A 23,368-nucleotide genomic window follows, 5' to 3' on the forward strand; every position below is an offset into this window, starting at 1 on the left:
GAGTGAATCCCCCCGCGCACCCAGCACTGTTTTGCCCATGCTCTAATGAACACATGTTTAAAGAATACAACCAAGGAATTGGATTAAACGTTGTTTATCCATAGAAAAAGCGTAACTTATTTATTTCAAGTGGAAGCTGTTAGGAATACGATGAAAATGCTGTTATGTGTTTTGATCTATTTTTCTCATGCGTATCCCTTATTTCATCATCAAGATGGTCCTGCACACATCATTCCAGTGAGAAAAGTGGGAGGTGGGGTGAATGAGGTGCCCTTTCTTGGGGGGGAAACTCTCAGGGTCTTTGAACGCAGGGAGAGATTTAGCAGACAATAGAAAAGACCATGTGAGAAGCAGATGGATTTTAGATGTCCGTGTATTTCTAAACTGGGCATTTCACTTGCTGCTTGACTTCAGCCAGCCAAGTAGCCCCTCTGAATTTGCGCGGGCTCTTACTTAGGATACAGGGAGCAGCAGAGTAGGTCTCTGAGCTTACAGAAAGCTCTAAAGGATGGTCACAGGCAGGTCACCCTCATAGGTGAATAATGAAGTCAAATGGGTGCCTTTTCCACATGGAAAATCCTTCTACCCGCTTTCTGATCTCCAGTCTCTTCCCACCCGGAGCACCCGTGCGCTTATGACAGCCGCGATTTCACCAGAGCCCAGCAGCTCACACGGTTTCAGCTACGGAGTCTATCAGCTCTGCACTCTCAGACTGCGGAGATCCCGAGAAGTCGCCGCGCCGGCTCTCCTCCCACCGCTGTGTGGAGCCAGTTTCGGTTTCCGTTTCCCTGTCGGGGCGGGGCGTTCCTGGCGCTGTCACCGCCGCTGCCACCGGCCGTGCACCCAGCGCTGCCGAGCTGGCGGACGGGCGGCGAGCGGAGATGCCAGCGGGACGGCGGCGGCAGCGGCAGCAGCAGCAGCAACAGCAGCAGCAGCGACAGCAGCGGCAGCAGCGACAGGAGCAGCAGCGGCAGCAGCGACAGGAGCAGCAGCGGCAGCAGCCGCAGCAGGGCGGGCGACGGGACCAGGCGAACGGCTTTCCGCCAAGTACAGGAGGTACCGACCGGCGGGAGCGGCGCGGCGGAGCGGAGCGGTGCGGGGAGGGCGGCGGGGGCGTCTGGAGCCCTGCCGCGAGTGGGAGCCTCCTGGCCGGGGGCAGAGCCGCCACCGGAGCCGTGCGCGGGGCGGTGAGACCCTCCGGGACGGGTCTCTGCGTGGGCAGGGTCGGGTCCTTGGAGATGAAACAGCTGGAGTTGCAATAATCTGCTGTTGCCTCTCGGGCAGATCGAACCACGACATGAGGTGCTCAAACATGCCCCAGAGCGCAGCAGTCGGGGGAGACTGGAAGGAGGGAGATCATGACAAGGAATGGACATGAATTTCTTTTGTGGTTGCACGTTGTGATTAAGCTGGGGAGGTGTGAGAAGGGTGTGTAGTGAGTCTGCCAACAGCAGACAGCCTCCAGAGTGGTTAGATAAATCAGAAAGCATTGCTGATGGCCATCTCTCACAGTTGGGCATCCTGGCTCTCAGACACTTGTGCTGTAGTAGGGCCACATGCCACTAACAGAGTAGATCTGGTGCCTCAGGGTCAGGAAAGCATCTGCAGACTCTCAGCTGCAGACAAGAAGGGACTTCCTTCTACTGTAAATAAGCAATATGTGAATTGGTTCTTCCGTGTCTTGTAAAACATCTGACTTCAAGGCATCGTATCCTCAAGGTTGTGACAAATCTGGGGCTGTCAAATACCTGAGGAGGTGCTTCATCTCCCCAGGACACTCTCCACAGCAGTGCAAAAGTAACAGAGTATGCTACTGCTGATGTTTTGCTTATTGTCTTGGGAGCTGGTGACACAGCAGCCTGAGAAATGTCTTTTAGTGCTAGCCAGGAGGCTAGCATGAAACCAAGCAGTGGATAGGGCACTGAAACCCCAAAGGGCCTGGGAAAATAAGTCATGCACACTCGTCTCACTTTTTCCTGAGGAGTAGAAACTCTTGGTGAAAGCAATACCACAAAGAGATGTTGAGGAGGAGGCTGAGATGTTAAGATGCCTGCAGCCTTAGCGTGACCGTCATGCCTGTCCTTATTTGTTCTTCAGAGCACACGCAGTTGCAGAGGAATGAGGAGGTGCGATGCTCAAACCATGACAAAACACATACGCTAGTTCTCTCCTCTGATGGGATGCTTTCTGAGCAGTGGGCTACTGCTTCAGCTCACTGCTCTAAGACAAGGTAAGAAGTGGAGGGATGGATGGTAACAGTCAGAGAAGGTGGCCCACTTTTCCTAAAGGTGACATCCAAGAGACTGAGGCATGTTCCTGTTGTAGAGAGGGAACTGGAACACATTCTTTCCCAGTACCCAAAATTTATCTTCTTTTATTACCCAGCAAGAAGTACACTGATTTTGAGGATAGTACCAAATTCTGAGCTGCTTGAGATGCGTATGAGACAGGCTTCTCTCAAACTTAGTAAGGTTTAGTAGCATATAGCAGAGTAATGCAGATGACTTGCAAGCCACATGTGGCTTGAGAAAGCTGTGGGTGAAAGAGCCAAGCACACCTGAACCTTGCCACCATCCAATTAGTCTGGGAGGATAACCATCATCTAAAAATGGCACAGCAGTTTGCTGTGGGATTTCTGTTAACTTGCCCAGGGCTGAGCCTGGTACTCTTCCATCTTCCCACGGTGCAAACCACAATCAAATCACTTAGTGCACCTAGCATAAGAGCAGGGTGAATCAACTTACAGATGACCTATATTTTTCCACATAATTCCTGCTAAACATGCTAGGCCTTGGTGAGCAGGAGATCTTCCTTTGTCTCATGGCACAGCATCTATCTATTTTGATTTTTTTTTCCTTATTTTTGTAGGCTGGTGAAAGAACTAGAAGACCATCATATTGTTCAAGTAGCATGTGGGGACCAGCATGCCATGGCACTCTCCAGAGGTAGCCTCTTTCAAGCACATTTTTCCTCCAAACAGGAGTCACATTATGGCAACCTTGCTCTCAGTGTCAGTGGTGACACTGTTAGAGAGTAATGATCGATGGGTAGGGAACACAAAGTGCACCTGGTATCAGCGGCGCCCTTTCCTCTCAGCACCCAGGGACCTGCAGCTCTGTCTCTCTCCAGTTCCTTAGCACTACCCCTCTGCAAAGGTGTGTTGTGGAGAGCAGATGTGCCCACCCCATTCTGCAGTCACCAGACTTGCTCATTCTTAAGTTGGACCACCCCTTTGGTTAGGGACTTCTTGCAAGTATGGCTTTATAGGTTGCAGCACCCTGCCTTTATTCTTGCTGTCCTGAGTCACACAAGCAGCATGGGGCTGCCGCGAAGGGATCAGAAGCAAACAGGGAGATTTGGCTCCAAATGATGGTCTCACCTTAGAGCTAGATCTCTGAAAACAGCACTGATTTTTTACTCCCACTCCCAAAGTGCAGAGACTCAAGGGAAGCAGAGAGGCTGAGCTGTTTTCTTTTGTTCTGTGTGTGAAGGAGGTGAGCTCTTCACCTGGGGCCAGAACGCCCATGGACAACTTGGAGTAAGCAGGCAAACCGCGCTCATCCCAAAGCCACAGCTGGTGGAAAGACTAAAGGGCATCCCACTTGCTCAAATTGCTGCTGGAGGAGCTCACAACGTTGCTGTGTCACTCTCTGGAGCTGTGTACTCCTGGGGAAAGAATGATTTTGGACAGCTGGGACTCGGGGACACAAGAGGTAAGGAAGAACAGCAGTAGGAGGGTGTTTTCCTGGTCAGTGAGCTCACTGCAGACACAGGATTGGCTCAGAAATGTCAAGCCGCTTTAGAAGAGCAGGGGACATGAAAGTTTTTGGGCGAAAGTATGTTTGGATAAGTTCTTTGTTTCTGAGCTATTGTATCCTACCCAGGAAAGACATGCAGGGACAAGGGATTTAGGGGCTGTATTCTGATGAATTTATGTGACAAACAGGGTAGCATGTGCTCATAAAACTGTATGTCTCATAGGTCTCTTTCCGCTCCCGTTCTCTCTCCAGGCAGTCTTGTATGAAGGAAATTGACTTTATACCTCTTTGCCTTCTTTAATTCTCTGTAAATGCAAGGTGTGATAAGAATTAAAATCAGCCATTGTCTTCAAACCTAGAAGGCTAGAGCAGAGTTGCCCTAGCCGGACAGGCCTTGAAGTCAGCGGCATCTAATCAGTCCAATATCTGACCCTTGAGAGTCAGATATTTTGAAGCCAAGTACCTTTTGGCAAGCAAATGTGAAAGAACTGTGTTTTGTTTCGGATTTAATGTAGATGAAAAGAAAACACTATGAAAAAGACAGAACATTATGAGAAAGATTATGTTACTGTCCAGGGTAGGAAGGAACTCAGACCCAAGGTGTAAATACATTAATTGCTGTAAGAGAGGACTAAAAAGTGCTAAAAACTTTTTTTCTAAATCTTTATTTGTGTGAGACTCCCCAGTTCTCCTTCACTTTAGCAGTACTGTCTTCTTTCCAGACAGAGGCTGCCCATCCTACGTAAAAGCATTAGAGCACTGGAAGACTGTATTTGTCTCATGTGGAGCAGATCATACAGCAGTTCTCTCCAAGGTGAGTCTGAAGTGGAAGGTAAGCATCTGGGCCCTCACCCTCGGAGAAAATATACGCTGCTGAAAGTCAACACAATAGAAACACCTGCTTCCATCAGAGTCTGAGGATGATCCCTAAGGGATACTAAATAAGCTAGTGGGAAAATTTCCCTTTGCTCAGATTCCTGTCACCTGCATGCAAACTTTTGCAGGGAGATGGTGAATGGGAATCCTGGGGCAAAAAGGTGCAGTTCAACTTTCAGTATTTTTTGAAAACATTTTCTTTTTTTATAGCATATTGAGGACTTCAGAAAATGTGAACAATAGCTAATTCACTAGGGTTTACTCATACAAGTAAGACTCTTAAGCAACAGGGAGTTATTCTCAGCAGTTAAATCACTTTCCTCAGGAGTTAGATGATTGGGACATTAGACAATGTAAGATTAGGCTTAATGTGAAGTGGACTCTACCTGTGTTAGAATTAGGGATGTTTTGAATCAAGTCCCTTATAACATATTGTGTCTTGCTGACTCTAACTCTCAATCGTGACCATTTGAATGTTGTTAATAATGTAGTGATCCTGTTGTTTTCTTCTTCATCTTCAAGGAGGGGTTGGTGTGCACCTTTGGAGCAGGAGGGTCTGGCCAGCTTGGTCACAACTCCACTCAGAATGAACTTGTGCCTCGTCTGGTGGCTGAGCTGTGGGGAGCAAGAGTCTCTCAGATTGCCTGCGGCAGGTGGGAAACTACCAATAACCTTCTGAGGCCAAGGTCTTAGGCGAATCACTGCAGAGCAGAAAGGAGGGGAGTCACCAAGATGTTCAAATTGCCGCATCCCAGTAGATTTGCACTGTCGGAATATTGTCCACTGTTCAGGTGTAAGCCACCCTCCTGCCACAGCCCCAGTAAAAGCACAACCCTCAGCCCATGCTGAGCAGAGAGGCAGGGCTGCAAAGAACACCAGAAACCCTTGTGGGTTTTTTTCTTTCAAGAAATAGAGGGTATACTGGGTTCCAAACGGCAAAAGCCTGTCAGAAACCTGCATCAAGACAGTTACCAGGTTCCCATCCACTGGGTCCTTAGAAAGAACAAAAGAGGGGTGACAATTATCCATTTTCATTCTGCCTTTCTGGAACTCCTGGGCTTTGTATCAGGCTCAGCAGCACAGAATTTGCATTTAAACATAAAAGGCTGTGCAGCTAGCAGGGCATAACACTTTATTTTTGTATGTGGAACCACAGTAAATCACAAACATTAATGGACAGTATTGGCAATTTGGGTCCACGCATTTATTGCTGAATGTTTATGCAAGGACGGGTCCTAAGACTTCGGTTAAAGGCATTCTCTAGTTGAACTGTCAGGACTCAGAAAGACAAGCCTCAGCTATCCACTCTGAAAACGTATCTGTAAATTTTATTCTGACTAGCCTGGTGGTATTAGCTTATTATGACCATTTTTCTTTTTCTGATCAGACAGCACACCCTGGTCTATGTCCCCTCCTTGGACAAAGTCTTTTCATTTGGTTCTGATGAAGAAGGACATCTGGAAGATAAAAGAAAGCCTAATCAGTTGATACCACTTCCCATCGATTCACCAGTGAATACTGGAAAATCCCATCAGGGTAATGACCACTGTAGATGTGTACAATCTGTATTTGTTTCTTCCAGGGAGATGTTTGCTCTCATGATTTCATATTTACACTGAGAGTCTAACATTCATATCTCATGCTCGTTTGGTCATCCCAGCAGATTCTACAGTGGATAATTTGATTGGCTGTTTGATTTATCATCATGGGTAATAGCCACATAAAATCAACTTTTAGACAGACAGCTACTATCTGAGAGCTTTTTTTACTGTTCCACATCTGTGCACTGACCTCCCTGAAGATAATGACTGTATCTTTAAATGTTTATTTGAAAATCTTTTTATTCTTTCACAGAAAACAACACATCACAAAAGGTGATTGAAATTACTGCAGGAGGAAACCGAAGTATTGTCCTCTGCAAGAAGAACAAGGTAGGTGCACGTTTGATCATGGCTTTTAATTTTGCCTTGTTCACATTATTGCTAGAAACATTTGCTTATTCCATCCTGCTTTTAGAGCTCCAAGTTGCAGTTCTTTCCATGCTTACCCAGAAACTAACTTGCATTGCAATTATGTATCTGTTCTGTGGTTAATGCATCTGGATGGTGCTGGGTGACCATTAATTTATTCATACTTAGACTGAAATCTTCTTGTAGTGATTGAAAAAAATATCCCATCTGCTAGACTTGCAATCTTGTCGCTATTTTTACTTATTTCACACAGAATTCTTGTTTGAATGGAATTGCCACTCTGAAGGATGAAGATGTGGATGCATGGATCTCTAGTTCCAGTACACAAGACTGGGAGAGTTTAAAAAAGTAAGTCAGAAACCTGCTGGGGGTTTTTTGGTTGTTTTTTTTTTGGTGGTTTGTTCATTGTTTGACGGGTGTTTTGTTTGTTTTTGGTTTTGTTTTGGTGGTTTTTTTTTTTTTTCCCACCTCAATACATGATTTATCTAAAAAATATTATTCTTTGGACACTGTTGTAGGTAGTGATGGTTGAGAATTTGGCCAAGACAGAACGTTGTATCAGCACTTCTTACCTAGTTTTTGCACAAGAAAAAGAGATGTTGATAAGCGACAGCCCTTTGACAACCCTTTTGCAGGAACAGAGCAGATGTACTGCCTGTCTTTGAAATCCTTTCCTTCTCTTCTTTCAGAGAATGGTTGTTAAGGTGATGAAGAGCTGACAAGTTATATCAGAGAAAGATTCAGTCTGCAGACTGATGCCTTTTGCAAAAATCATAATTCAGAGTATCCAAACTGGAACGTTCTTTGTGTGTCAGCATTTAAAAATCAGTGATCCCTTCTTTAATTACCCATTTTCAATAGCAGTAAGTATAAACTGCTGTGGGAAGCCTTACACTTATGGCCGAGAATTACAATTGTGTAGTCTTTTTTTCAGATCTTATGTGTGAGATTATTTTATTTGGGAAAGTCTGACTGCAGCTGCTGATTTTGAGCATTTAAAAGTATTGGCTAATTTGCATCTAAATGTTTCCCTGGCTACTTTTGGTACAGTTTGGAACATGTGGAAAGCAGTTGTTGAGAGGGTGAGAGAGGGAGGATTCTTTCCAGATCTCAACAGGAAGGGCCTGACAGAAAACTTTGTAATAAAATAGCTGCTTCAGTAGGAATAGAACCAGGAATACAGGTAGTAAGTCTTGCATTCCTTCAGGTGCTGGGAACTCAGCTTTTGTGCAGCAGCAAATGGATCCCCTGATAGATTTTTCCTCAGTGTGATACAAAGATCCCATCTGTGAAGGGGTTCCTCCTGCCTCCCATGCCATGGTGCCTTTTATTTTGCATAACAAATAAAACCAGATAAGGTCCCCAGCCATCAGGAGAAGCTATCTCCATCACAGCACCCATCAGGACACAGCAACACTCTCAATGAATTAGTGCTAAAAAAAAAAAAAAATTGTGTTCAGGTGCAGACACACTGGTACTCCCAGTTTTTGCTCTTTCAGAATTAAAAACCTGAAGCTGCTACTCATGTTGAAAGGATTGACTTCAGTTTGTTTTTTACTGTCAGGAATATCGGATTGATCTTTTCATCTGAGGCCTGCATCAACGGAAGCTTCCTGGCAAAAAGGTAGTGTGTGCTGTCTAAAACATAACAGAATATATTGGCTGCATGTAAACTGACCAGAAAGTGTAATTTTAGCCTGTGTATGTAGAGAAGATTAGTTGTATTTGATTTGCAAGAAGCAAGTCTTAATTTTTCAAAGCCCAAGCTAAAATTAAGTTTTTTATCCCCCCAGTCCTATTGAAATTTGCTGTAGAAGCTCACATTCCAGCAGAATATCCCATAGTGGCATTTGACAGATGATTATAATCCATTTAGGCAATATTACAGCTCCCAAAGGACCCATAATAGCTCCTCCCAGCACTGAAGTACAAGTCATTTTAGGGTGGAATACAGGAAGCCTGCCCTTAACAGTGCACAGCTGCACAAGGCAGGAAGGACAGAATATTAATCAGGTTACACCCCAGTGAGAATGTGTTCTTAGAACAGACAAAATTATATATATACCCACTGGAGCCAGGGCTGAACTTTCTGAGTATTTTCTGATGTTAGGATGCTTAACTATCCACTCAGTAACAAAAAACAGCTTCTCACATAATTTGATGTTCTTTTTTACATTTGCCATAGAGACAAACATTTCAAAACTTCCAAAGAAGTCTCAGGTGTAGACATGGCAGAAGTGCAACATTTTTATGAGAAGGTCAGCAAGGTGCCAAAAGTCTTCGGGGAGGTAAGGATTCAATATAAAGATTCCCACTATACAGATACTGAGAAGCTCTAGATTTGTGCATGAAACTTGGGAATTTCCATGCCAACCTAATTCATCTATGATTTTGACAAAACATAATTGCACTTTTAACCCTTGTTTCTGTTCTGTGTTTTTGTTTGTTTGTTTTTCTTCTGAAGGTGTTAAAGGGGATTTTGAAGTTACAGCCATCATTGTCTTCCTCTCCCATCTCACCTGAAAATTTCAGAGTCTACTTGATCTTGCCTTTCCTTCTCCAGGGAGAGTTTAACACCTCTTATGCTCTCAGGCGGGTAGCACAAACCATCACAAAACTCCAGCCACACAACCTGCGAACGCTTGGTAGGTTTTTATGATGATAGCACTGAATGATTTAAATGCCTGGTCATTTTTGGCTGCGAAGTAAGAGTTAGTATCACTGATGTAATTTGTTCCATAGTTTTGCCTGAAATAAATGCATTTGGTAAGAGTAGAAACATGGGGACTGCGCAGCAAGACACAAGAAAAAAAATCATCTCAGTCTGAATTTTACTAATTTTTGTAGTGCAAAATTAAGCTTCTTTTTGTTTAGTTCATTTGATAAAAAGAGAAAATGTGGCTTAACACACAAATTGCAGTTATTTGCATGTTACCTGTGACAAATACTTCACCAGCTGTTTTATTTACAGAATGCCTGTGGTCAAATCTAGAAACATCCTTTTTCAAGCAGCTGGTCATTCTATATCAGAGAGTTTCCCAGATGATCCTGTCTGACTTTCTCAAGGATGTCAGACGTTGGCTAGGAAGCCTCTACCACCTGGACCCACGTCAAACAGTGACCCTGCAAATGCTGCAGATTCTTTACCAGGTGAGAAAGCATTTGGATCCTGATTAGATAGGACATAACAGTATGAGTTAGAGTAGTTTAATCCTTTTTACTTGTTGAATTCTCAGAGTTTTCTTCTTACAAGGGAACATGGGGCCTTCTCATGTGGGGTTGCTTCAGGAATCGGTTTGGCTCTACACAAGCATAACTTCGAAGGAGTCCTGCTCTTACGTTGTGCCTGGACATCCCTCTATAGAAATGAAGAGCTGATGCATATTATAGCCTCTGTCAGGGGGAGGGATGCTTTCAGTGGTGTGAGGAGTGCATGTATTGATGCGTACAGAGCTATGGATTTGCTGTCCATGATCTAGCATGCCCATTCCCCTTTCTGCTGGTGAGATCTCTTACCCCAGTAACTGCTCACAGTATGTAAAAGACAACCTGCCTGCATGGCACACTGTGGCTGCCACAGTAATGCTGTGTGGTGCTTTAAGAGCCTGTTACCTGAGAAGTTTTCTGGGACAATAGAATTAGGGCATCTTTAGCTGCATGCAAACAAGGGGAATGGGCAATAACTGTATTCTTCTTGACAACCATCCTTTCTCCTACTGAAATGTCAAAAGTTTAGGAAAGTTAAGAGCTCAAATGTGCATTTAGTATGAATCAGAGAGAATCATTAAATGTTGTTCAAAATTGAATATGTTTTTGGCCAAGAATGCAGATTTGGGCCTTTAAGTTTAGACTCTTGAATCTGTGTTTATCCAGGTAAGTAGACTCAAAAGTGCACCAAGCCTATTCCTCCATAAGTGCTTACGTCATTTGAAGCTTTACATTTCACTGTCCCCCTAAAAATCATATCTTTTTATGAAGTATGAACATGTATAGGGAGCTCCAGACTGTCCAACAACATGAAAGACACTCAAAGTGAAACACACCTTTTTTGATGGAGTTTCGTTAAGGGATCTTCATTGTAAATGGAAATTGCTTTCCTCAATGGCTTTCTGAGACTTCTCACTGCTGACTGCTGTGCTGCTTGTAATGATTCTATCCTTCCACTACTGTGCAGAATCTTGGAGCTCTTTCTGCAGAAGCCTTGCTACTCCTTAGTCCTGTCCTGTCACACAGACACATAGCTTACTAGATCTGCTGACACTCGTTTTCATATTGCTTGTTATCACTGCAGGTGAACTCCAGAACTGGTACCAGAGTAAAAGAAAACAACTTCTATGTGCCTGAAGTGAAAGAGATTATCTGTATGTGTCATTTCGTTGATATAAGAGGAGTAAGTACAAAATCTTACCAGCAGTGCAAACCACTTTTTTTTTTTATTATTTTTAATGAGTCAATATATATGGAAGTCAACTCTATACTCTAGCCCAGTACTTTTCAAAGACAATGCATTTTCCCTAGTTCTCTAGCTGTTCTACATTATGCAACCCATTTGCCATCCCAGTATTTTAGCAGCTACAATAGTGCCTTTCCAGCAATGACCCCTGGTTCTGAGAGCTGTCCTCCAGCATCTTAAGCAGCTCTTTGCTTTGAACTGGTGTTTAGTGTGAAATAGCACCACGAGCGATGATTGCTACAGTTCTTGTTGCTCTGGATTTCACTATGTTTAAATAACAGAAATATTGTGAGGTGTCTTTAAACTTTTATGCAGAAACTTTGTCGAGCATTTCAATTTACTTATATCTAAAACCAAAGCTGTGGTAATAGAAAACAATCTGTGAAGTGGTTCATTTCTTGATGACATGAAGGAGGGAAAATTAGCTACCAAATGCATCGGTGTCATAGGAAGCAGCATGAAATGGAAACGTGGATAGTAGGGGCTTCCTTAGGCAAAAAATGCCTGGCTGAAATTCGAAGGGCAACTACCTCTTTCATAACCTTTCATCTGCTAATGTACCAATTTTGTACCAATTAATCAGAGCAGAAGAGAAGGCTTGAGAAACAGTATAGAATCAAAAGCCAAATAGTACATTACCTGAAGCTGCTGCCTTATCACACTAGAGGTGTAACACCTTGAATTAGATTATTTTGTATACCAATATCTACTTCGGTATTACAGATAATAAAGCAAACAGTTTTTAACAACAATGTACCATAGCTTGGCTATCTAGGACATTTTTACTATGCATTTTGGTTTAGCGGAATTATGGAAAATGCTATTAAGATCACTACATCTCTGTTTTATTCCTGGGGCACTATAACACAAGTGTCTGCCTGCACAGACACTTCGGGTGCCTCTCTGTCAGGGTTTCTCACTCACAGGAGTGTTTAGCAGACAGCATGCCTTTGTTGGTGTAGTGTTCGTGTACACAACAGGGGTGTGTTTTAGAGATAAAGGAGTTTGCCAGGGTACAGACTAGCAGTCCAGTCTGCCCATGTACCCCCAAACTTGTTTGATTTTGTAAGAGAAAATCAATACGTCTTTTTCCTCCTTCCTTGTAATTTCAGACAGCCCTATGGATGCTGAGCAGGTATCCATGCATCTTTGACATACAAGGGAAGATCATGGTTCATTTTACAGAACGCAACACTCGGGCCAGCCATTCGAGTGATGTAAGTATGGGCTTTTTTTTTTTTTTTCAATTTATAAGAGAGAAACACACTTGCTAACACATTGTTACTTCAATCTTCAGATACCCTTAATAGTGGCGACCATGAAGCTGTGGCGGTTTCCAGTCAAAAGACAGTGTCTTCTCCAAGACATATGGACCCATTTAAATAAGGCATCAACCCAGCAGTTTAAGAATCTCTTACAGGTAAGATACCAAATCGTATTGTTAGTTATGCTGCAGTGTTCTTTGGTTTTCAGTGTTACTGAAGTATTGGTAGAAGAGGTTTGGTCTTTGCTGAGCAAAAACCAAAACTTCGCATCAAATTGTTATGAAACATGTTCCATGGAGGACATAGAGTAAATCTGGAGGGTAGTAACTTACATTCTTATTCCCCACAGCCATCAAGCTTTGTTAGCATAAGTTAAATGCAAGTGGCAGTGCTATTTACCATGAAGTTGCTTTTGGGTAATGTAATAGGATTGCTCAGGAAAACGGTAACTGGTGAAGTCTATTACTGCTAGGCTGACTTTAAAGACTCTGGGCTAGTTTGCTGTATGTGGAAAAACCTGGTGGCTGGGGACCCAGCAAGCGACATAGCCACAAAAGCCATTTCTCGCATGGAGATGCTGCCTGAAGGGACAGAAAGGATAGTGCCAGCAAGAGAGGTGGAAAGCTGATGATAATGCTGCTGTCTCTGTGTGGCTTCAGTCAGTGGTTTCCACACAAACTCAAAGGTTCTCGCAGCTGTATTTTCTTCAGGTATCGCAATGCTAGCCCTGCCCTACAAAAGCCATTAGATGGTTGATGTGAAAACAGCACCTGGGCAGAGCAGAGCTCAACTTGGGGGCCACATGCCTTGCCAATCACTGACACAAGGGCTGTCAGAGCCTGGCACCATGCCTGGGCAGAGGGAACGATCAACCTCTGCCCTGTTACCAATGTCTGGGTCTTTCCATGTGAACCTTCTTGACAGCCAGAGCTGTCAAGAGCTCTTCCTTCCTATACACTTGGGAGAAGATTCACAATGGCTCCTAGAGCTGCCTTTCCTTCCCCCTTCCTCACTACATCAGCTGAAAAAGGCATTTATTTACAGAGCCAGTCAGGCTTGTGCTCTGTACTGTCCTCTAGAGCTAGTCTCTCTCCACCAATTGTACATGGACCCATGACAAACAGCTGCACTTAGCTACAGTCAGCCTTTGAATACAGCCTTTGAGTGCTCTTGCAGTCACTGCCTTTCATACCATGCATCACAGTATTATTTGCCCAGCAGCAGCCCAGTCAGTTTGACTGGATTATTAACATCTGGCCAAGAGACACTGAGGTCTGCAGTATGTATAACTTGGTGCTGCATTTCTGAGTTTTTCCAGAAGGCACAGGACATTTATGTGTCTGTGGTACACATATAAACCACCCTGTAACAAAACACAAAAAAAGAAACTCTTGTAATAGATTGTGGCATTAACCTGTCCCCTTCATAGCTGTGTCCTGTGAAGACAGTTTGTCAGACAGTACCAAGAACTTTGCAAGTGACAACCTCATAGTGGTCTGTCATTCCGTTTGCTGTTGTTGCTTTAAATGAAAACAGGGAAGGCTGAAATGTTCAGCAAAAGTATTTTCTGTTCCCTCTACTGAGGGGAAAGTTGATCTACATACTTAAACAGAATTTGTAGCTGCCAGCTTAACTACCAAATCCTGGACTCAGTTGGAGTTCTTTTTTCTCTAACCTGTCAGGAGATGCCTCTTTAATGGAGACGACCCAGCCTGGCTATCAAACTTGGGCACTCAGACACATTTAACAAATAGTACAGGGACACAGATCTCCTAAGCAAACACTGGAATATGTTGGAGGCCACTCTAATAAAACCCCCAAATGCACAAATACATTTTTTCTGCAGAACTGTCATTTCCCCATCTTTTTATATTTCTTTCAAGATAAAAAAAAAGGCAAACAAGCAGCTACTGGACATATAGACATGGGTATCCTCCAAGTAAAAGTATTCATTTAACTCTTGTTATTAAACATCTAATTTATTTTATATTCTTCTGACAGTGAGACATTTCAATAACACACATCAATTCAAAACAAAACCAAAGCTCATAATTCAAAGAGAGATTCATATTGCTACATCTTGTCATTGCTTATTATTTAAGATCAGTTATTTCATTCATAAGTTCTTCCCCATAAAAATGCTCACTGCCTAGATCTTCATTAGTGCCACTACAAATCCACTTGAATACACAAGAAGGAAGTAGTGCTTCTTGTTATTCCTCCTCTTTATCTGCCTTAGCAGTAATTAAGTAATAGGGTGCTGCAGATGACTTAATACAGTTCCAGATACTACTAGGAAAATGATGAGTCACTGGTGCTAGGAAGGAACTCTCTCAAATCAACTTCAATACCTGATTAGATTAAATAAACTGCACTGCTTTAGAGAAGCCCAGGGCTTAGCCAACACCTCACACTAGTTGTGCCTAAAAAGCTTAATCCCCATCCAGGTCCACAGGTGGAAGAACACATAAACCGGTATTGTAACAGGGAACAGGAGACTGTAGAAACACAAGCTGTTGGTGCTGGTGCAGCCCTGTGGGAAGGTTTCATCGACACTGGCTGAGTAAAACAAGCCTGCTAGGGACAGGAGGGGAATGAGCACAGTCAGGGTGGGCAGGGAGGGGAGCAGGCCTCGTCCGGCCATCAGTCCCGTCACTGCTCTGACTCCTTCGAGCCCTCGGCTGGCGGCTTCTTCTGAGTCGTCCTGGCAGCCTCGGGGATCATGTTGGGGATGCCGTCGATGATGGGGTACGCGATGCCCAGCTCCTCGTTAATGAGCTCGTTGGTAGCTTCTTCGTACCTGGCCAGGCAAGTCAGGGAAAAAAAACAAGAGGAGTGAATGACCGGGTTTGCCGCTGGCAGCCCCTCCCGCTCGGCACGGGGCGGCTGCAGGCCAAGGGCGGGCGGCCAGACCTGCCATTCCGCCGCTCAGGGCCCGGCCCCGGCCCTAGCCCCGGCCTCTCACCTCAGCGGCCGCTTGGAGAGCGGGCACACCAGGAACCGCAGCAGCGACGGCTCCAGCGGCTGCGCTAAACTGGTGCCCTGGCCGTGCCCGCCGCCGCTAGCCGCCCGAAGCAGCGCCGCCGTCCCGCCGCGCAGCATGGCCGCTCCCCGCGCCGGTGCGTTCGCCAGTCCGTCCCGGGCTGCGCCGCGGATCGCGCACGGTGGTTCCGCCCGCCTTCCCCGCCGCGGGTGGCGGTGCCGCTCCCCCCGGCGCTATGGGTGTCTCGGTGCCCGCAGGTGTCGTTCGAGGGCGAGCCAGGAGCGGACGAAGGTGGGCTGGGCCGGGAGCTGTTCAGCGTGGCCGCCAGGACCCTCTGCCAGCCCGACACCGGGCCGTTCCACCACCTCGCCTCCGGCCTGCTGTGGTTCCCCAGCCAGGTAAGCGGGCCCCGCGGCCCTGGCAGGCGGGGAGCCTGCGCCCGGGAAAAAGCAGTCACGGCTTGTTCTCCGTGTGTTTGTTCCTAAGCAGGCCCCGAGCAGCCAGCACACCTTCTTCCAGATTGGGACGCTATGCGGAATGGCGCTGTACAACGGGTACACGGTGCCCTTCCCCTTCCCCAGGACTCTCTACAAGAAGCTGCTGGGCCTGGAGCCCGACCTCGGCGACCTGGAGGAGCTGTTGCCAGCCGCAGGCCGGTACGAGCCAGGCAGGCCCCAGATGTTGCTGGGAAGCTATGGCTGAGGCAGGTCTGCTGACTTGAGGATGCGCACAGAGATCCCCAAGGCCGTATTTGGGGTACCTCTGACAGCTGTATTTGCCATCGCAGAGCTGCTAAAAGCTACAGATTATCAAGGTTGCCTTTGTCCAGGGCATGAATGTTGCTCTCAGACAGGGGCTTTCATCGCCAAAATAAAAAGCTGACCCCATGGCTTACAAGGGAACAGATTTCTGGTCCATGCGAGCTAAAGTCCACACTGAATATGTAGTTCAGAACCGCTTTGTGGAAGAACTAAGCACCCAGTTACTAATGTTGAGGGTTTTTTCTGATTTACTAATTACCAGTTTCCACAGTGATATTACACAAGCACAGTGTTACCATATGCTGCTGTTGTGCCAGATCTGACAATCCACAGTGGGGTTTCTACAGGCTGGGAAAGGAGATTTCAGGCAGGTATAGCTGGGAGAGCTGCTGCTGCCACCAATATAAAGCTATGCCCCTGAAGCCCAGCGTTCCACGCAAGTGCTATAAACAGCCAAGAAGATGAGAACCCCTTTCCTGAAGGCAGCGAGTGCGTTGAAATGCAAAAGAGCCCTTAGTGCTGACTGAAATATCAGGTTGCTTGCAATACTTTGAGAGGTGCCGCACCCCAAAACAGTTCTCTTGGATCATCCCACTGGTCCACAGTTAATTCCTCACAAGGCTTTGGTCCAAGCCTACCACTGAACTTTGTGTAAAGTTATCCCCACAGGGCATGGGGACGGACTTGCCTGAAACCCTTCAAGGCAAAGGCATTTGCCCTCAGCTTGAGGCAGCAGCAGGACGTAAGTGTACAGATCAGTTTAGGGCCATATATGGAGGTGAATATAGGTGTTCCATATGTATATGCATTTAAAATCTGCTTGTCAAAGGATGGTTTTCAGTGGAATTTGAAAGTGCTTTGCATGATCATTTGTCCTCTCTCTTTGCCCCTTTGTTTTTCGAAAGGAGCCTTCAGAGAATTTTGGATGAAGAATGTGATCAAGTCCTTGAGAGCCTGGACATGGACTTCACGGTAAGACATTATTGTGCCATTCAGACATGCCGTGTCCCACTGCAAATGACACAACTTGTCTGTAAACTCAAACTAAGAGAAGTGCTGTGTCAGGCCTTGCAGAAGGAAAGAATGTTAGATGTAGCACATTTATATCTGTCCTATATAGATATAGCACCCAATGTTTTAATTTATTTGTGTAGATAATGGAAGAAGGAGGTTCCATGGTTCCTGTTGAACTTAAAGAAAATGGTGCCAACATTCCTGTCACTAAGTATAACAGGTCAGTTTTATTTTTCTTATCCTGTTGTCTTGAGTGTGTGAAATAGCATATCTACATTCATCCCCATATACTCTTAGAAAACATTGAACATCAGCATTGAGCCGTTGGTCTTGGTGCAATAGGTTGTATGCTTTCAGTTCTTGCTGTACATGCTGCATATGCTCTAGACATTGAGTGTTTGTGCAAGCAGTCGATAAGAAGGGGATCCCTGGACTTCCTGGCATCTGCATATACAGAGATGCCTGGCCTTATCAGGGAAATTCCTAACAAATGTATAAAATACCCCTGAAGAATATTTTCAGGTAAATACAACACCTCTGGGAGCTCCAGCAATAGCTACACCTCTATAAGGTGGTGTTTTGGTTTTTTTTCTGAGCAAAATGTTTCTGGCTTAGTTACATATATGGAATGTATCCTGTATATAACAGAGAAGGAGCAATCTGTCAGTATGGTATTGTGTCAATATTAACCTCAGCACAGAGGAGAGAGAAATTCTGTGGCCTGAGTTACACAGATGATCTGAGGACCCACAGAGGTGCACAAAAATGATGTTTAGGAAGGTTGAAGTACAGCATTTACATTGAGTTGATTGTACAAGTACAAAGTCACTAAACAAATCCCCATCAAAACCAGAAGATTAAAACTGTACTGATTAGCAGTGCCAATATTTATTTTGATTTCAGGTTAATTCTTGGGCACTCAGTGGGAGTTTTGCTGAATTTACCACATTTAGGTCTGCTATGCTCCATTTAATAGTGAAGTGTCTGACAGGATCTCATTGGAGGGTTCACATGAAGTACAAAGAGTATTATAAAAATGAATCCATGTTGGCCAGCATTCTCTTATTTGTGTTGATCCTTCTGTTATTCAGTGAATAATAATTGCCAGTGATGACTTCTCTCAGTAAAGACTGAGTCTTTATAGTAGAGCAGGTCCTTTGGAATAAAGAAAGAAAGTTCTCTGTATTTCTCCTTTTAAAAAAACACCTATTGCATTGTTTGTCTGATTCAAATTATCTTTGCAGGAAAGAATTTGTTGACTTGTATGTGAACTATGTGCTCAATAAATCAATACAGAAGCCATTTGAGGACTTCATGCAAGGGTTTTTAAGAGGCTGCCCAGCTAAGCAGTGGAAGATATTTCTCCCTGCAGAGCTCCAGATTGTTATCCAGGGACACACAGAATTTGACTGGAATCTGCTGGAAAAGGTATTGGATACAAGCACATACTTCTGCCATATCTGCTGACCATACAGTTTTTCAGACCTCTTGTTTTGTTGAGTGCATAGGTCATGAACAAAGAAACAGAAGCTCAAGAGACTTTATTTTTCTTAATTTGTGTCATTACTTTGAGTGTGTTTCAAATCTATATCAGGTACAAGAATAAACAGGATTAAAAATCAATTTGTAGCTCAAGGATTGTCATATGAATCTTTGGAAAACAAATGAACAAGCAGATTCCAGAGGTTAAGAGGATTTTAATATCTATGAACAGGATTATGAAATTTATCAGATAAACTGTTGTGGCTGTATGGGAATAATGAGGATTAACTGGCTTGGTTTATTTTTATCTCTTTGACAGAATGTGAAGTACATACACTATAAAGAGTTAGATCAAACCATCAGGAATTTTTGGGCTGTGTTTCATAAACTCCCAGAAGAAAAAAAGAAGATGTTTCTTGGTAATATATCAGGCATTTTAAACTTTTCATAGCCCTTTTCTCTACCCCACAACACACATTTTAGATGCTTGCACATGAAAAATATGTTAGTTCTGAACAGCTCTTGACATGCTCCCTCCCCCCATTTTCTAGTGAAAGCCACAAAGAATTGCACAGACACAGCTCTGAGCCTCCTCCCCTCCCTTGAGGCTTGGCTGAGCACATCTGACTGCCTTGAGCCTTGCAATTACTTTATGTCTTACTTTTGTGGTTATCAGTTGTTGGTCAGAGGCCTCAACTTGTGTGAGCAGACTATATAAGGAAAAGTAAAAAAGGGCTTATAATTATTATGAATCAGCAAGAGACTTTAATATATTCAGGTACAAATTCAACAAAGCAAAATAACTAACTTACAGAAATAGCCATGTTTTATACTAATTTCCCCTCATGATTTTCATTCTCTGATAACATCTTGTTTTGTTTTCAGTTTACTAACTGCTTTTTGTTTTTCTTTTTTCCCTTCAGCTTTTTTGTCAGGATCTGATCGAATCCCTGCCTGTGAAATGGAACATTTTAGTTTTTATATTGTAGATCCTCAAGCAGAAAATCCAGATGAGTGCTATTTTTTTGCCAATACTTGCAGACGTATTTTGTTCCTCCCCAGATACAGCAATAAAAGAATACTCAAGAAAAAGTTGCTCTGTACCATAGAGCATAATGAAAATTTTGGCTTGCGCTAACTCTTGGTAAGAAGCACTTTAAAGCAAAAGTAGGAAAACAAGTCCTCGTTTCACGTGTTATATTTCTATCTTAATTACTCCAATATACTGGTTTCCACACTGGCTTATTTTTAATGCACTTTATACACTTGAGTGTGTGTATTCATTGAGATTTTATACAGATTATAAAAATGAGCTTAGACCAGATTGCCCGATTGTTAGATTATAAAGTTAGGATTATAAAGTTTACCATGCTTCAAAGAAACAAGCTGATAACCCAGGCTATTTACGTCTATGTGCATCTTCTCTGCCTTGTGCTGGTCTTGTTTAGTTGGTGAGCTTTCAGCAGCGGGGATTCTGCAATTTGAACATTACTAAGCGTATAGCCAGTACATGCTAAGCATTCATTGTTGCAAGAGGCAGCTAGGGCAAAGTTTTAATCTGTATTAGTTAAAGATTATTTTGGGGAGTAAGTAATGCTGAGGAGACTTCTTCCTGCAAACTGTGAATTGAAAGAGCAGTCCGTGCTCACCTGAATATAGCCTTTGACTTATCTGAGAGAAGTTCTTAGGATGAGGATCTGATCATTCTTAGGCTTTATTGAAAGCTGCATTTGTAAAACATTAATGGACTTTTTATTATTTAGTGTGATATCACTGTTATATTTGTTGTCCTTCTTTATATCTTCTAAGGACATGTTGGGCAATTAAATCAAACAAAATTTTAGGCTTGCAGAACAGCTATGTACATGAGGCTTGCAGGGATGCTGGAATCCTGTTGCCAAAACTGCGTAGCACTGGCAGGATATTGACCATGTCAGGCAGGACATAAAGGCAGAGGAGGTATTTTTCTGTGTATTTTGCTCTGTGTAAAAACATAGAAAGAAAGAGAGAGAGTGACAACAATCATGAATTTTCAGCAGTCCTCCTCCTTCCTTTCGTGTGTTAAATGTGTCAGTGGACATACATATGTAATGAAGACTTTTACTGTATTCAATTAAATGATGATTTATTAGATTTCCACACTTGTAGCTGTGTTCTTCCTTTGTTATGCAGCTGCCTATGCATGACGGTGTATCTGTGTTTTCTGTCCTCATTAACATGGGGAAGTTACTCACAAGAGAAGCCAAAGGCTGATGTAAATGTAGTTCAAATAGATGCATTGCATGGGCTGAACAAGTCAGGGTCTTTCCTATTTGGTGCAGAATATGCTATAGATGAATGTATAACATTGAAAGCGAGAAGAAGACAGCAGTTCCTACCTCCTGTTCTGTCTTTGTGTTGGGTATCACATGCACACCCTCTTGGATCAGGGAGGCTGCCTCTTTGAAGTGCCAGTATACGATACAAAGCTTTTTTGAAAGTGACTGTTAGGCTAGTAAAAGTTTTCCAGGAAAGACGTAGGCATTATTTATGAATTTCCAGCTCGGTTAAAAGGATGTTTTTACATATTGAGGAAAAGAAAGCTTCATTTTAAGTTACAGTATAGTAATTAGTAGATAAAATCTTCAATCACTCACCTCAAATGCCAGGGCAGTACAGGAAAACAGGGGACACAGCAGTGGTGACAGGCAGGGGGGGACCAGCGCCTCGGAGGATGCCAGCCGCCAGCCAAGGGGGGTGAGGGAACATGTGACCAGTGCAGAGCCAACTCCCAGACCCCTCACCCACCAGCAGCAGACAGGACACCACAGGGGTGCTGGCATCCTCTGGGAAAGGCACCACCTTGCTGCAGGTGTATTTTTATGGAAAGAGGAAAGTGGCAGAAGCCCATGGTGTTGTCCCCATCAAGCCTGAGGGTCCCCATCCCACCCCTGGCTGATGCTGTCACAGCAGCTCAGCCTGCTGCTCTTCACCAGCCTGCTCCTGGCTGCTTGTTGCCTTTTTAAATATTTTTCTAAGCCTCTGTTAGGGCTTGGAAATCTGGAGTGATCCATGCTGTGTGAGTGTACAAAAGATGCATTCTGTTTGGACTTTGAAATAACCCATTAGCAATTAAGTGATAATAGGTTTATTGAGAGCCTGAAGGAATTTCCTTCTTATCATGTACCGTGTAGTGTCACATGGGAGATTAAAGCTCAGAGTAACTCTACAGGCTATTTTTACTTTGTCCTCAAATAAGCCATGCTTTTATATATATTTAAAATACCTTTAGAGGGAGCAAGATAGAGTGTTCCTCTGTCATTTTCTAAAATGATTTGAGCACCAAGCTGTGTCTACATTTTCTCAAGCAGTGCTTGTTATAAAATATGCAGAGGAATACAAGAAGAGTGACCCTTGCACTCAGCTATGAATTTAAAAGGCTTTACATAGGCAGCAAAAGCATATTGAACCTGCAGAGAAATTTATTTAGACCACTCATCTGATATGAATGTTACCCATAGAAAAGCACAGGAGCCTGGCAGAGCAGCTGATGCAACCAGCGTGGATCTGGGGTGACCAGGACATCCTGTCAGCTTGTAAGCCATGAGAAATTAAGGAGGTAGCCTGGTGAAGTGTGTTAGGGGTGAGCTTCATGCTGGATTTGCTCCAGAGGGCACCATGCAGAAATACTGCTTCCATGGGAGGCAGCAGGACCTTGCCTTGGCTGACTAATCCCCAGCTGAGCCCCTCTCAGAAGCTCTTCCCAAACATGGGCAGGACCGAAAAAGAAAAGTAAAAAATGGAAGGGTTCATTGCTTACAGAACAACACAGAGACATCAGAGGCCACATAGAAGGACTTCTCCTACTGGGGCACAGGCCTGTGGCCAATGCAGGTGGTTTCCCTGTGGTGGCACACTCTGTGGCCAGCTTTACTCCCCTCCTCATGTTCTGTATTGGCGGAAAGCTCTGAGAACAGCCAGGACTGACCAAGCAAAAGCATCACTACCTCTGCACAGCCTCAGTAAAAGGTGTGGCCTATGAAGGAAGGCAACCAACAGCACCTAGTGAAGGACTCTACGGTAAACAGCTGCTGGAAAGGTTCACAGGGCAGGTGAAATAACTTGTATTACCACAGCATTCAGGAGACTTCACCACATGCTCACCCATGTGGTTCTTGACACTGGACTGTTGTTCAGTTGTTTGGGGGAGGAATGACATGCTTTGGAAATCAGGATGAGCTGCAGATTCTGGCATCTCTGAATACCTTTGGACCTGATCTCTGGATGACCTAACCCATCAAGGAAATGGTGAGGTGCATCTTCTTCTAGCACGTCCAACCTCACCACGGGCCCTGTGTGAGCCAGCACAGGCAGGACACAGGAACAACCACAAAACCACGGATGAAATGCGAAGAGTAAATTTTATTTCTGTTACTTTGCCATTCAGAGGCTCTTACAAAGGAATCAGCCAAGGTGGAGGCCTCCAGAGGGAGCTGCACACAGTGGAGTGCAGAGACACAAATAGAATGGCATTATTTTGGTGTCTTAATTTAAAATTTTATCCATTTATAAAGAAGCAGCCTTGAAAGTTCTCCACAAAGCTGAAATGTAGCCAGTTAGAAACTGGTTTAAGCAAGAGAGTGCTGGCTTCCTCAGACAAATTGTAGGCTATATTCTCTCACAGACTTCTTTTTTTTTTTTTTTGAGGTGTGTGTGTACCTTCCCCTCCTTGATTACTCAATCAGAAACAAACAGAGGAAACTGATTTTAAAGGGAAAAACTGTCTATTTTGCAAAGGGCTCCAGATGCTGAAATACATAAAACAAA

At 44.1% G+C, this 23,368-nt stretch overlaps 3 protein-coding genes across 5 annotated transcripts; 1 reads left to right on the plus strand and 2 right to left on the minus strand.

Annotated features, from left to right (window-relative positions):
* Positions 1-677: 677 nt before the first annotated feature.
* LOC136100774 (probable E3 ubiquitin-protein ligase HERC4) lies at positions 678-20,699 on the plus strand. Of its 3 annotated transcripts, none has more exons than XM_065836124.2 (23): positions 678-1,056; positions 2,098-2,230; positions 2,869-2,945; positions 3,492-3,713; positions 4,481-4,572; positions 5,157-5,287; positions 6,022-6,170; positions 6,489-6,565; positions 6,858-6,952; positions 8,169-8,228; positions 8,790-8,892; positions 9,069-9,249; positions 9,576-9,754; positions 10,896-10,994; positions 12,170-12,274; positions 12,355-12,477; positions 15,563-15,703; positions 15,795-15,961; positions 16,972-17,038; positions 17,221-17,300; positions 18,325-18,508; positions 18,882-18,981; positions 19,486-20,699. In XM_065836124.2, the coding sequence occupies exons 1-23, from the start codon at positions 882-884 to the stop codon at positions 19,698-19,700; spliced, it is 2,955 nt and encodes a 984-aa protein (XP_065692196.1). In that variant the 5' UTR covers positions 678-881; the 3' UTR covers positions 19,701-20,699. The 3 variants fall into 3 exon arrangements, with proteins under 3 accessions (XP_065692196.1, XP_065692195.1, XP_071663922.1); XM_065836123.2 differs by having other exon boundaries at positions 796-1,056; positions 15,792-15,961; XM_071807821.1 differs by lacking the exon at positions 2,869-2,945 and having other exon boundaries at positions 924-1,056; positions 15,792-15,961.
* On the minus strand, positions 14,283-14,966 carry PIGY (phosphatidylinositol glycan anchor biosynthesis class Y). Its single transcript, XM_065836129.2, has one exon. The coding sequence runs from the start codon at positions 14,964-14,966 to the stop codon at positions 14,736-14,738; it is 231 nt and encodes a 76-aa protein (XP_065692201.1). The 3' UTR covers positions 14,283-14,735.
* PYURF (PIGY upstream open reading frame) lies at positions 14,975-15,442 on the minus strand. The gene is made up of 2 exons (XM_065836128.2): positions 15,288-15,442; positions 14,975-15,122 (listed from the first exon to the last, which is right to left on the minus strand). The coding sequence occupies exons 1-2, from the start codon at positions 15,422-15,424 to the stop codon at positions 14,975-14,977; spliced, it is 285 nt and encodes a 94-aa protein (XP_065692200.1). The 5' UTR covers positions 15,425-15,442.
* Positions 20,700-23,368: the final 2,669 nt, after the last annotated feature.

Source organism: Patagioenas fasciata, chromosome 4 (assembly GCF_037038585.1).
Source record: "Patagioenas fasciata isolate bPatFas1 chromosome 4, bPatFas1.hap1, whole genome shotgun sequence".
Lineage (NCBI taxonomy): Eukaryota > Metazoa > Chordata > Aves > Columbiformes > Columbidae > Patagioenas > Patagioenas fasciata.

What these genes read in the sequence shown, in the direction of transcription:
- PIGY (XM_065836129.2), bottom strand. Translation starts at nt 14,966, where the DNA reads ATGGCCGGACGAGGCCTGCTCCCCTCCCTGCCCACCCTGACTGTGCTC.
- PYURF (XM_065836128.2), bottom strand. Translation starts at nt 15,424, where the DNA reads ATGCTGCGCGGCGGGACGGCGGCGCTGCTTCGGGCGGCTAGCGGCGGC. An exon ending in CTCTCCAAGCGGCCGCTGAG is followed by an intron (nt 15,123 to 15,287) that starts GTGAGAGGCCGG and finishes TTGCCTGGCCAG; the next exon opens with GTACGAAGAAGCTACCAACG.
- LOC136100774 (XM_065836123.2), top strand. Translation starts at nt 882, where the DNA reads ATGCCAGCGGGACGGCGGCGGCAGCGGCAGCAGCAGCAGCAACAGCAG. An exon ending in TGCCATGGCACTCTCCAGAG is followed by an intron (nt 2,946 to 3,491) that starts GTAGCCTCTTTC and finishes CTGTGTGTGAAG; the next exon opens with GAGGTGAGCTCTTCACCTGG. An exon ending in AGTTTAAGAATCTCTTACAG is followed by an intron (nt 12,478 to 15,562) that starts GTAAGATACCAA and finishes CGGTGCCCGCAG; the next exon opens with GTGTCGTTCGAGGGCGAGCC.